We start from the raw sequence: 12,934 nt of genomic DNA, 5'->3' as shown, positions 1-12,934 counted from the left end.
AATTGGAGGAAAAGCGAGAAATCCCAAATCATTTTACTCACAAAACGGGACGACATCCTCAGGCCCACGCTGGGGGTGAAGAGTGGCTACCCTGCACCAGGCTGTCCTGCCCTGGTTCTTTGTGTGCTCAGGGATGGGCCCCAACCTGCACTTTACCCTTGCAAGCACTGGTTGCAGGGCTGGTTTCCAGCATGCCCTACCCATCCTGCCCCTGTCCTGATGCCCTTTGGTACCTGCAGCTCCTGAGATGGAAACAGCTGGGCCAAAGGCTGTTTGTCGCCTCCCTCCCTGAGCTGGCACAGGGCTGCTCCTTTCTGCTGATTCCTCCTTCCCAAGCCATAGGGACATTTTCTCCTCCCTCGGGAACCCTTTCATGGGCATGAAGCAGCCCAAGTGCTCTCCCATGGGTGTGGGAGCTGACCAAGTCCCCAGAAGAAAGCCCAGAGAGACCTGGAGCAGCTGTTGTGGTTTTGGCTGGACATCCTGGGACTCAGACTGAGCTCAAGCCAGTGGGACTGTCACCTGTGGATGAGTCCATGTGGCAGCATGCACACCCTGAAGTGCCTGTGACCACATCTACACTGGAAAAAGTCTACACCAGGACAGGTAGACCTTGAAGCATCCAGAGCCATGGATTAGTCCATGACACAACAAGTAGACCTCTAAGGGACTGTGGCTCATAGATAAGGCCACGCCGGAACAGGTATACCCCTAAGGGACTGTGGCCAAAGGAAAATCCCAGGCTGGAGCAGGGACAAGGGTTGGAGTGAATTGCAATGTTAAACCCTATGGCCTGCTCCAAAAGAGCAAGGGGTGGAGACTGCAACGGAAATGCCTTTAAATTGTTGTAACCCAAGATCTGAGTTGCATGTTATCGGAAGTCCTGTATCAGGACTATAGGACTGAGGTGGATGGGCCTCACAAGAAGCTGTGCAAGACCAGCAGTGACCTGACCTTAGATGGCTTTGGCATCCAATAACTCCATGCAACACACTGCCCCTCCTGCCCCGAGTGACTGCCATAACAGATAGAAGCTAATCATGGACTAAAAGAACTCAACAGACATTTTATGGACCTTTGGCAGGGGTGGTCCATAGACTATGGCAATTATCTCTGTGTATTAATGGAAGGGTGGTGGTTAATGAGAATGTCTTAGAAAGTGTGGGACCTGAGCATGGTGTAGGTGGTACAGAATAAAGGGTGGACATTGTCATGGTTTTGGCTGGGAGTCAGTTAATTTTCTTTGTAGAGGCTGGTGTGATGCTGTGTTTGGGATTTTTGATGACAATAGAGGTAGAAACACACTGGTGTTTTGGTTGCTGCAAAGCAGTGCACACAGAGCTGAGGACTGCTGCTGCCTGCGAGCTGGGGGGACTGGGAACAACCCATGGCAACGGGGCTCCTCTACCCTCTCTCCTCCAGGCAGAAGGCAGCAATCTGAGGGACAGAGGTGAATTTATCTGCAGGGGACACCAGGAAGCAGCCACTCCCTTCTTGGAAGGCAGGAAGGGGTGGTGTTGGTGGAGGCGTTGGGCTTCTGAGAAGGGAAAGCAAAAGTGGAAAAGCTCAAAACTGGTGCTGGGCACCTCCTGCTGGGACAGGCGGTGGCTGAGGAGCTTAAAGCCAGCATTTGTACCCACGACAGACAAGTTGCTGTGGTGTCCTCATGCTGCAGTGGTGCAGGCTTTCACATGCAACCTTTTATTGAAAAGCTGCGGGCACATGCCAGCACCCACATCCTCACCCTGTGCCCATCCTGCACCCCACATCCCACACCTTGCACCCAACGTCCCGCATCCCACACCGCAAAGCCTGCATCCCACCTGCACCCTGCATCCCCCAGCTCACAGCCTTGTCCTGCACCCCACATCCCGTACCCCACACCCTTCAGCCTTTATCCCACATCCCGCTGGTGGCCCAGGAAGAATGCTCCAGCCCTGCGTGCTTCCCAGGTCGCATCACCGCCTTCTTCACTGCAGCTCTGGGGACATCTAGGAGAGAAGACAGCTCCAGTGACACTCAGCTGGGGTGGGTATTGTGGTCCCCTAGGCTTCAGGATGACGGCACTGACCATGTCCCCAGCGAGCTGGCCCAGCCCCAGCAGGGCAAGAGCAAAGTGGACACAGTTGCAGGTGACAGCATCGTACTCCAGCACCATGTCCATGGCTGCCTGGACCCGCTGCTGCAGGGTGGCTGCATCCAGCCCCCGCTTCATCCGCAGCACCTTGGCAGGGCCCCGTGTCCGCAGGAGGTGACTCTTACTGTGCTTGGCCACGATCCCTGTTGGGGACGTTCCTAAGGTGCCTGTGGGGTGGAGGTGATGTCCCTTAAGGAAGTTTGGGGACACCAGGATGTTGGGGCCCCAAATAGGGTTGATGTCCCCAAGGACGTTTGGGGTCATCAAAAAGGGTTGAGGTGCCCAAGGAGGGTTGGGGGTCATCAAAGAAGGTTGAAGTGCCCAAGGAGAGCTGGGGTCATCAAAGAGGGTTACGTCCCCAAGGAGGGTTGGGGTTATCAAAGAGGGTTGGGGAACAGCAAGAGCATTAGGGTTCCCAGGTGTGGTTGGGGTCCCCAAGGAGGGCTGGAAACACCAGGAGGGTTAGGTCCCCAAGGAAGGATAAGGTCACTAAATAGGGTTGAGGTCCTGAGGAGGGTTGGGGTCACCAAGGAGGAGATGCTATGCCCCATGGCCCTTGTGCAGGGATGTCCCCCCACCCCCGCCACTCACCTTCCAGGTGGATGATCTCCCCATTGCCACAATAGACACCGGCGTGGGCACCCCACCAGCCAGGGCCACCTGAGGCCAGTGGGAAGAGGAAGAGGTCCCCAGGCTGAGGCTCTGCCACCCCGTTGGGCACAACGTCAAAGTGTTGACCGAGCAGCCCCTCACAGAGGAAGAATGCTGCCGTGCTCGCCACTCCTGCCACTGCCTGGGGACACCACCATGTGTCACCTCCAGCCAGGTGCTGTGGGTGCAGCACTGGCCCACTGGCTTGTCCCCATCCCACAGTGGTTTGGGGTCTCCATGGACCAGGAAAGGGGCTTTGGAAGTCATCTGCAGCTAGCACATGTGGACTAGGTCCAGAGCACCCATGGGTGCTGAGTAAAAGCCAGGTTTGCCCTGTTAAGTGATGGGATGGGTAGTGTGAGACACGGAGGGGACACTAGCACTTACCTGCGTGGAGCTGCTCACCTGGAAGGATAAATACTCACGGTCACCCTGGTGGCACTGGGACCCAACCTGTCCCAGACCCAGACAAATTTGGGGCAGCGTCACCAAGGCGTGTCCCTTGATGTCACCTCCCCACCTGAGCAGTGCCACCCAAACCTTCCGCACCCAGGAGCGCAGCCAGTGCCAGGGCTGGAGGAATGGGGGGACCTTGTCCTGCAGGGTCTGCAGCATGGAGCTCACCTGGGGGGAGAGAGCGGGACCAGAGCCACCCTGGTGTCACCAATCCTGGTGGCACCCATCCTTTGTGGCGTGTACCCTGCTGTCACCCATCCGTTGTGGCACTCATCCCTGCTGTCACCCATCCCTTGTGGCACCCACCTCTGCTGTTGTCACCCACCATGGCGACACCCATCTTTCCTAGCACCTTTCCCTCGTGGCACCCATCCCCTGTGGCACCCACCTCAACACCCTCCCCATGCACCCACGTCCCCTGGCCCCCAAACTCAGCACAGACGGTGCAGGGTGTCAGGACCCCAGGGTGACACCATGGTTTTGGGGTGCGGTGGCCTCCTTGGTGGCTCCCCAGCTACCTGTGCCAGGAGGTTCATCTGCAAGGACAGACATGGTGGGGGCCACGGTGCTGTGCCAGCCCCAGCTTGGGGACCGCAGTGTCCCCAAGTCCTTGGTGGTGCCACGTCACTGAGCACCGAGCCCTGGCCTCGGGCACTGTGCCATCACTGGGGACGTGGCTTCGCCTGCGCCCCCCTCACCGCCCTTACCTTGGGGTCGCCTCCGACGTCCCCTGGTTCTGCTGCAGTCCCCAAGCTGCAGGACCCCGACTGGCTGGCAGTGCCCGCGCCCAGGAATGTGCCCGGACCGTCCCGACCGGCCCCACCACTGCCACCAAGCCCGCCCCATCCCGGTGACATGGGGCCCTCCCAGGGGCGTCCCCTCCGTTGGGACATTTCCTCAGCAAACTCCTTGGGTGACCGTGAGGTTGTCGCAAGACGCCCTCGATGATGGACCTGAGCCCAATGTCACTGGGGTGGTGCTGCCACCCTCCTATGGCCACCAGGATGTCCCCAGGGAGACGCTTGCCCCTGGGGCCAGGTTTCGTGGCCAGGTCAGTCCTGGAGCCACATTAAAGTTTTATCTGGGGGTCAGCAAAGGCTTTGGCAAGGATCGGCACAGGTGACCTGGGAGCTGTCACCACCCGGCCCGCTGCCACCTGGCATCATTTGTCACAGCAGGGGCACAAAGGGAAAAGGAACCTCCAGTAAAGGAGAGCTAATGACGGGTGAAACCAGAGCTTGGCCTCGACACGGCTGAGCGCCGGTGGCTGTGTTAACCCATCACAGCTACCACTGATGCCACCAGGGGCTGTGTGGGGCCGGCAGAGTCCCACATACCTCTTGTCCCCTTCCAGAACTTCGTGTTTTCTTCTGGTTGCTTTTGTCCCCTCCTGATCCCCACCACCAGCTCCTGGTCCCCATCATCCCATTGTGGTCCCCCCCATCCCCTCCTGCACCTCACTGCCACCTCCTGATATTTTGTCAACCCCTCCTGGTTCCCCGTTGTCCCCCCTGGTCCCTGCTGTCACCTCCTGGTCCCCACCATCCTCTCCCAGGCTCCATCATCATCTCCTGGTCACTCTCAAATCCTCCAGGTTTCCATTGCCTCCTCCCGATCCCCTCATCCCCTCCCAGAGCCAGTCAGGCCTTTCTGGTCATAATTACCCCCCACCTGATCCTTGTTGTGTCCTCTTGGGCTCTGTTATCACCTCCTGGCCCCCACCATCCCCTTCTGGTCCCCACTGGGGTGCTCCAGCATCTATCTGTGGTCTCTATCAGGCCCTTGTGATCACCATCACCTCCTCCTGGTCCCTGTCACCTCCTCCTTGTCCCCGTCACTTCCCCCGAGTCCTCACCGTCTCCTCCTGGTCTCCACAATCAACCCCTTCTGGCCTCCTCTTCAGCCCCTTCTGGGTGGAGACCATCACCCACTCCTGGTCTCCACCTTGTCCCCTGGGTCCCCAACACCCCCTTCAGATCCCCACCACCACCAGCAGGAGCAGGGCTTCCGATGTCCCCAACTGAGCCACCCGTGACTGGAGAACATCCGTGTGCTCCCCATGGCTGCTGGGATTAGGGCACGGGTCTCAAGACCGCCAGCAGCATCTTGGGGTAATTAGTAAATTAGTAATTAAATGCTGGGGAGAAGGGGGTGGGGGCGATCCCAAGGTTTTAGGCTGGGTAATCCCGCGGCATCTGTCACGGAGCTGGGTCACGGGCTTTAACGTTTGCTCCTTCACGTGGGGACCCCAGCACCGGGGCCACCGGCAGCCCCTCGGCAGTGGCATCGGGCACCGCCAGGTCCCCGACTGTCCCTGCTGCCCCCATCGGGGAGCTGGTGGGGACACCGCAGTGGGGACCCATGGGTGGGGGACCCACAGCCAGGTGCAAGGGCAAAAGGGAGGTGGGAGCAATATTTTTGTAATTATTGGATTTCCTCGGTGTGATGATTATTGGCCGGCAGCAGATGGCTTCTGGGGCTAATCCCCCTCCCAAATCCCGGCTCCGGAGCTGGCTTTTTACCGGCGGCACAGAGCAGAGCGCGGCGGGGCGACAAATTAGCCGAGTCAGCGCCTATTGCCATCCCCACGGGGCTGAAAGCTGACGCGTCCCACTGCCGTGGGGGTGCCCCTTTATGCTGTCCCCCCCATCCCATAGAATCACTAAGGTTGGAAGATAACCTTCAAGATCATCTGGTCCAAACATCCCCCTACCACCAATATTACCCGGTAGAACGTGTCCTGAAGCACCACATCCAACCCCATCCCATTCCTCATCCCCACCCCCTCCTCATCCCAATCCCATCCCATCCCCATTCCATGCCCATCTGTTCAATCCTCTTCCCATTCCAATCCCATCCCATCCCCATCCCATTCCCTCCTTATCCTAATCTCATCCTATCCCATCCCATCCACACTCCTGTTCAATCCTCATCCCATCCCAATCCCATCCCAATCCCATCCCCGTTCCCATTCAACCCTCATCCCACCCCACCCCACCCCATCCCATCTCAATCCCACCCTATCCCATCCCATCCCAGTCCCAGTCCCTCCCCCTCCCCACCCCCCCATCCCATCTCCAGTGGCCACGGGGGGGCTTTAGCACCTAAAGCCCTCAAATCCCAAATTGTGCTGCCCTGTCACGGCGAGGGTTTAGCGGCCGTTGCGTAACCCCGGGGCCACCTGGCCCCCACGCTGCCGCGTCAGCAGCCGCGGCCCAAAGCCCCGGGAGCCCCCCCGGGGGGGGACACCAAGGCTGCTGGCCTCGGGGCAGGGGGGGGAGGACGAGGACGTGCAATGGGGGCACAGCCCCATGCACCAGCACTAAGCTGCTTGGGGTGTGTGTGTGGGGGCTTCAATCATCTCCCTCGATCGGGGCTTGCAATTAATTGCTTGGGAGCAGGGAAGGGGGGAGTGTCACCCCCCACACCGTAATTACCTTTTTTTTTTTTTTTGTTATTCCCCTCTAAACTCCTTAGCAAGGGGCTTATGCGCTTACAGGGCCTGGTGGGCGCAGCATGGATGGGGGGGGGGGGGCCAGGACGCCCCAGCCTCCCCCCACCCCAACCTCCCTCCCGCAATCTCAGCCCTCCACTTCTGGGGGCGGCTGCATCACAGTGTCCCCCCCCCCGGCCCCATGTCCCACCGCGGGTGGCTTTGGTGTCGTGGGGTTTAGGGTTACAGGGAGGCGGCCGGGCTGGGGCTCAGCACCTTTTTAATTCTTCATCGCGTGGCTGATTGATCGCCCCCCCCCTCCCCCCCCCCGCGCAGACACTAAAGATTAAGACGGTGACAAACAGGCGGCTGCTTACACAGCGCCCGGCGCTAATCTGCCTTGAAGAGAGCACGGCCACGGCCCCCAGCCCGCAGAGCCGCCGGGCGGTGGGAGCAGCCCCGCGGCGGGGACAGGGACGGGGACATCCCGGCATGGCTGCGTCGCCGGCGGGGTCGGTGGTGAGCGCCGGGCTTGAGGACAGCCCCTCGGGTAAGAGCCAGCGCCCCGCCGCATGGGTCTGCCACCGCTGTCCTTCTTTGGGATGCTCGGGGTCCTCCACCGTGGTCCTTCTCTGGGATGCTTGGGGTTCCCCATGGTGGTCCTTCTCCATGATGCCCAGGGTCCTCCGTCCTTCTTCTGGATGGTCCCTGGTCCCCCGTCAGGGTCCCTGCAGTCCCCTGCTGTGCCCCTTCTCCGGAATGCCCGTGGTCCCCAAGCACAGCCCCTTGCTGGGACACCCAGTGTCCCCAGCCCTAGGGACCTAGGGTTCCTTCCCCATTTAAAAGTCCTGTGAGAGCTCATCGCGGGGCATTCGGGGGATGTGGGGAGATGCTGAGCCCTGTGGAGTCCCCGTTCCTGTCCTCTGGGACATCTGAAGTCCCCCGAGCTGGACCTGTGGAGGTGGGAGTGACCCCATCACCTGGGTGCTGGGGACACTGGGGAGAGGTGAGGGGGGGACAAGGGACACGGGGGTGGCCCCGATCACCCCAAGCATTGTGGCTCTGCTCCCGCAGGGCTGAGCCCGGCCCCCGGCAAGGTGCTGAGCCCCGTGCTGCTGTGCAAGGTGTGCGGGGACACCAGCAGCGGGAAGCACTACGGCATCTACGCCTGCAACGGCTGCAGCGGCTTCTTCAAGCGCAGCGTCCGCAGGAAGCTCATCTACAGGTGGGCAGCGGGGGGACGGGGACCAGGGGACAGCCAGCGGGCAGGGGCCCGTGGGGATAGGCAGAGACTGGGGGTACAGAGGGGGACATGACATGCAGTGGGACACCCACCAAGGGAGGGTTTTCACTGGGACAGGGCACCTGGAGGGGACTAGGCTCAGACTGGGACAGGACACCCGTGGGGGACAGGGCACCCATGGGGACAAGGATGTTCGCTGGGTAGAGGCCATCCCCCAGGGGACAAGACACCCAGCAGGGACCAAACGTTCCTGGCATGGGACACCCCTGGGGGGGACAGGGCCACCCCTGCGGGCACAGCCGGGTGCCACCTCTCCCTGCAGGTGCCAGGCGGGGACGGGGCTGTGCCCAGTGGACAAGGCACACCGCAACCAGTGCCAGGCCTGCCGGCTCAAGAAGTGCCTGCAAGCCGGCATGAACAAGGACGGTGAGCACGGGGGATGTGGCGGGGAGGGAGGTGACAATGGGGGGTGGCTCATGTTGATGCCACTGTGTCCCCGCAGCCGTGCAGAATGAGCGTCAGCCCCGCAGCACGGCCCAGGTCCGGCTGGACAGCATTGAGCTGGATGCTGAGCTGCCCCCCGAGCATGTGGCTGCCACACGCGAGGTCCCCTCGGTCCCCTGCCCAGCCCTGCGTGGTCCCGGGACCACCGCCGCCACCACCACTGTCCCCCGCGCGCCCACGCCACCCACCAACCACCGCTTCATGGCCAGCCTGATGACGGCCGAGACCTGCGCCAAGCTGGAGCCTGAGGACGGTGGGTGGCTGCCGGCGGTGGGGGGACTCGGGGGTTGTGTCCCCACGGGGGGTTGACACCATGTCACCGTCCCCACAGCTGATGAGACGGTGGATGTGACAGGCGGCGAGCCCGAGCGGGCGGGCGGCGAGTACCAGGTGGCACCGTACCCAGCGGCTGGCCCCGAAAACGTCTATGAGACCTCAGCACGCCTCCTCTTCATGGCTGTCAAGTGGGCCAAGAACCTGCCTGTCTTCTCCAACCTGCCCTTCCGCGACCAGGTGGGGACCACCCCAATCCATGAAAGGTGACAGCGGGATGGGAACGGTTGGAGCCTCCTTGAGGTGTCCCTTCCTGGCCATGGGAGATGTTCCTCTGCACACCTGCGGGTGCTCCAAGGGGGTTGATGGGGTTTTGGTTGCCCCCAAGGTGATTCTGCTGGAGGAGGCATGGAGCGAGCTGTTCCTGCTCTGCGCCATCCAGTGGTCCATGCCCCTGGAGAGCTGCCCGCTGCTGGCTGTCCCCGAGCCATCCCCTGGCAAGCTGCTGCCGGCCACCATGGATGTCCGGGCGCTGCAGGAGACCCTCGGGCGCTTCAAGGCACTGGCTGTCGACCCCACCGAATTTGCCTGCATGAAGGCCGTGGTGCTCTTCAAGCCAGGTGAGGGGACACGCCTGGGTCCCCCACGGCCTGTCCCCACGTCCCCTCACCCCAATGCCCCCTGTCCTCGCAGAGACCCGCGGCCTGAAGGACCCCGAGCAGGTAGAGAACCTGCAGGACCAGTCACAGGTGATGCTGGGCCAGCACAACCGCTCCCACTACCCAGGGCAGCCTGTCAGGTACGGCCATCCCCATCCCCAGCAGGTGCCGGGGACACTGGGGGTGGTGACACCACCCGCCACCATCCCCTCTGTCCCCCAGGTTCGGGAAGCTGCTGCTGCTCCTGCCGGCGCTGCGCTTCCTCTCCTCCGAGCGCGTGGAGCTGCTCTTCTTCCGCCGCACCATCGGCAACACCCCCATGGAGAAGCTGCTCTGCGACATGTTCAAGAACTGACGCCCCCCCCCACCACCACCCGGCCATCGCTCGTTGGCTTTTGGGACCCCCCCCATCACACCCCAGGGCTGTTTGTCCCCTTGTCACCCCCTGGGGCTCCTCGTCCTGGCGTGAATGTGCCCGAGGTGGCGGCCAGGTCCATGGGATGCGCCCCGCGGACCGGCTCCCCACCCCGGGGGGCTCGCAGCCCACCCCCCATTTTGTACTCAGAATAAAGAGGGCTTTTGCAGCTAGCCTCCTCCTGCCCTTTGTTCGGGGTTTGGCACTGGGGACACAGGGGACACTGGGTGGCTGGTTGAGAAACCAGCAGAAAAAAACAAATTTCCAGCACTGAACGGAAAGCCAAGAAGAAAAACCCACCCAAGGACATGGAAACAGGAGAAAATGTCACCTTTTGGGGGCACATCCCCACGGCGCCAGCCCCCCAAGCATCCCCCCTGCACCAAAGACATCACCCAGCGCCAGGCGCTCCTCGTTACAGCTCTTTAATAAGCGAGGGGTTCACTCGGCCACCAAGCCGCTTTGTACAGCCACACGGTATACGTCGGAGAAATATTACACAAAAATTGCACTTTATACAGAACGACGGCCTTATTGCAGAAGGGAAGGGAACAACATTAATTAAGAAATTAAAGAGAACCCGCGGACGCGACATGACAGCTTGCCAGCTGCCCCCCTCCCCGGTGCCGGGGGAGAGATAAATCATTCTCCTTTATATAATTACGTTTTTATTTCTTTTTTTTTTTCCTTTTTCTTTTTTTTTTTTAACAGGTAAAATTTATAGCGAGTATGACACAGGATAATATATCCTCTTACAATACATACTTTGTTTTTTTTTCTTTTTAATTTACACTCAGCATACTTATAAATTACTTAAAAAAATTTCCGTTAAAAATAATAATTAACAACACGCAGCCCACGTCCTTTCCAGTAGTAAGTACATTCACTTGGTACGAGGAGCGGATCGTCTTCAAAACCTAACCTTTTGCCCCCAAAAAACGGCCATTTACCCTTGAGGGGGAGCAGCTGGGTGCTGGATCCATGCCGGGTGGGAAGCGGCTCAAACACCCAATTTTCCATGATTTCTGGGGACCCAGCGCTGACTGCACCAGGCTCTTGCTGGGTGCTCTTGCTGGGTGCTCGTGCCGTTTCTGGGCTTTTCCCCAGTAAATTCCTGCCCCTGTGAGCATCGCCGCCCTCCCGCCGGGCCCCGCTCCGGTCCTAGCACGGCCCCAGCCCGTTTCGCCCAGCGATGGGGTTTCATTCCTCCTGCTCCCATGCAGGGAGGCAGAGCAGGGACAGACAACACTTTCTTCCCCCACGCAGCTTAAATCATTTCCCCTTTCCAAATTAAAAAAAAAAAAAAAAAGGAAAAAAAAAAAGAAATGAAAGAAATAAATAAAATATCCCTTGAAATAACTGGCACTTGGGCTGGGAAGAGGGAGCTGCGCTGCAGGACCGAGCTGCCAAGGGCAGGAGCAAGACTGGAAGGAGCCGAGCATCCCCAGCCTCAGTCAAACTAATGCAAAATACCCAGGAAGACGCAATTATTGGTATTTTCCCTCTTTTTCTTGGCGTTTAGGGAAAGGAGCTGAGCCTCAGCCCACACACGCACAGAACGAGCAGCCTATCCGAAAGGGCAGATCCAGCATTTATTAATCCAATTAGCGTCCCCGGGCTCCTAATCTCTCCTCTCTTCCAGTGACCGCGGTGCTTCTCCGAGCACCCCGGCTGCAACCGAGCTGGTGCGGGAGGGATTAAGCCCCCGGTTGTTAGCGAGCGCTGATAATTAGCGCTATCGCGGGCACCGCTTCCAAGTGACGCTAATTACAGCCCGGTGGATTTCTCGCCAAAGACGATGTGCGCGGTGACGTGCGCGCTGGAGCCAGGTGACAGGTGGGGACAGCGGGACGCCCGCGGTGACCCCACTTTGCCCATCGCTTCCCTTGTCCTGGCACAGAAAAATAAAACTCCTGTCTGGGGAAAAATATTTAAAAAAAAAAAAAAAAAAAAAAGAAACTAGAAAAAAATATTTACAATAAACTCCAGTAAGCCAGAATATAAACAGATAGAGCTTCAAGTAAGTCCTTGATTATTATTATCATTTTTTTAATACTGATGGTCTCAAAAAACAAAACAAAACAAAAAAAAACAAGAGGAGGGTGGTTAGGTCACATTGAAAAACAAACAAACAAAAAAGATGACTTTTGGCAGATTTCCTTAACGCTTTTCCATGCACTTGGCTTTTGCTTGAATGACACGATTACAGCGCAGGGGTCTCAGAGCCCACTCCCGCCGGCAGCGGGGCTGGACCCAGGTGCCTCTGTGGGCTTTTGGGCTTTGCTTTCTACGCATTCCTGCTTCCTCGCTTGGTGATGGGACCTCCGGCCACGGGCGGCTCGGCACAAGCGTTCGGCTGCGGCGCTGTCACCGACAAAGAGCGCCCTTCCCGAGACGGGACCCAGGGCTTTCCATTTCCCCACCGCCGTCCCTCTGTCCCTCTGTCCCCAGGCCGCCTGCCCTGGCCGCTCCCGACCCCACACCGTTAAGGCCACTGCTGACTCCGTCCCCACCAGCCTTCTGGATTGAGCGCTCGTCTTCCTCTGGCGCTGGCGCCCAAGCAATTGGTGAGGAAGATGGTGACGATGATGATGGTGACAACAGGGGATGCTCGAGGCTTCGCCACAGGGCCGGGGGCTCGCACCTCACACCATGAACTCGTTGCTCCCCAGGAGGACAAGTTGCTGGCCAGCGGCCCGGTCGGCCTCAGGGTTTCTCTTGCGGCCCGTGCCCCCCTCTGGTGGCTCTTTGGTTTTCGGGGGGGAGTTCTTCACGTTCTTCAGTTTCTGCTTGCCCTTCTCTGGGTTGAAGGTCCCGCGGGTGGTGAACTGGGGGCGGTCGTCGGATGGCCCCGAGGTGGGCTCAGGGTGTTCGCCTGGCCCCCCAGCTCGGTAGAAGGGCGATTTGGAGTACATCTGGAAGCGCTTGCGGGGCAGGTGGGGTAAGCAGGAGGTGGATGATTGGGAGGAGGAGGAGGAGACGATGGAGGCATCCGTCGTGTCCACCGCATCCGGCCGCGTCCTGGGGTGCCTTCGCAGCCGGCTGGGCCCCTCCGCCTTGGTGGGACGCAGGGAGCTAAGTGCTACGCTTCGCTCTGAGGAACAGGGACCACAGGAGGGTTAATGGCCTGGATCCGGCCTTTGACAGGCACCTTGTTACTGCT

General features: G+C 59.6%; 3 protein-coding genes across 17 annotated transcripts in view; 1 reads left to right on the top strand and 2 right to left on the bottom strand.

Annotated features, from left to right (window-relative positions):
• Positions 1 to 1,391: 1,391 nt before the first annotated feature.
• LOC118172273 lies at positions 1,392 to 4,082 on the bottom strand. 12 transcript variants are annotated; one of them, XM_035336086.1, is made up of 8 exons: positions 3,952 to 4,056; positions 3,763 to 3,780; positions 3,329 to 3,412; positions 3,194 to 3,241; positions 2,729 to 2,930; positions 2,072 to 2,304; positions 1,864 to 1,991; positions 1,394 to 1,776 (listed from the first exon to the last, which is right to left on the bottom strand). In XM_035336086.1, exons 2-7 carry the CDS (start codon positions 3,778 to 3,780, stop codon positions 1,971 to 1,973), a joined length of 606 nt encoding a protein of 201 aa, XP_035191977.1. In that variant the 5' UTR covers positions 3,952 to 4,056; the 3' UTR covers positions 1,394 to 1,776; positions 1,864 to 1,970. The 12 variants fall into 12 exon arrangements, with proteins under 12 accessions (XP_035191981.1, XP_035191983.1, XP_035191977.1 ...); XM_035336089.1 differs by having other exon boundaries at positions 1,395 to 1,776; positions 3,176 to 3,241; positions 3,329 to 3,472; positions 3,629 to 3,780; positions 3,952 to 4,082; XM_035336084.1 differs by having other exon boundaries at positions 1,395 to 1,776; positions 3,176 to 3,241.
• Positions 4,083 to 7,169: 3,087 nt separating this feature from the next.
• On the top strand, positions 7,170 to 9,711 carry NR2E3 (nuclear receptor subfamily 2 group E member 3). Its single transcript, XM_035336242.1, has 8 exons — positions 7,170 to 7,227; positions 7,752 to 7,902; positions 8,243 to 8,346; positions 8,423 to 8,677; positions 8,756 to 8,937; positions 9,086 to 9,317; positions 9,391 to 9,496; positions 9,579 to 9,711. The coding sequence occupies exons 1-8, from the start codon at positions 7,170 to 7,172 to the stop codon at positions 9,709 to 9,711; spliced, it is 1,221 nt and encodes a 406-aa protein (XP_035192133.1).
• A 469-nt stretch (positions 9,712 to 10,180) lies between these two features.
• MYO9A (myosin IXA) overlaps positions 10,181 to 12,934 on the bottom strand; it is a 194,739-nt gene continuing 191,985 nt past the window's right edge. For all 4 annotated transcript variants that reach the window (XM_035335640.1, XM_035335643.1, XM_035335641.1 and 1 more), the window contains one exon: positions 10,181 to 12,865. In XM_035335640.1, coding sequence (XP_035191531.1) covers positions 12,417 to 12,865 — 449 coding nt within the window. In that variant the 3' untranslated portion in view covers positions 10,181 to 12,416. The remainder of the gene's footprint in view (positions 12,866 to 12,934) is intronic.

The sequence above is a fragment of the Oxyura jamaicensis genome, chromosome 10 (genome assembly GCF_011077185.1).
Source record: "Oxyura jamaicensis isolate SHBP4307 breed ruddy duck chromosome 10, BPBGC_Ojam_1.0, whole genome shotgun sequence".
Classification (NCBI taxonomy): domain Eukaryota; kingdom Metazoa; phylum Chordata; class Aves; order Anseriformes; family Anatidae; genus Oxyura; species Oxyura jamaicensis.
The sequence above is the reverse complement of the archived record's forward strand: the minus strand, read 5'-3'. Positions and strand labels throughout refer to the sequence as shown.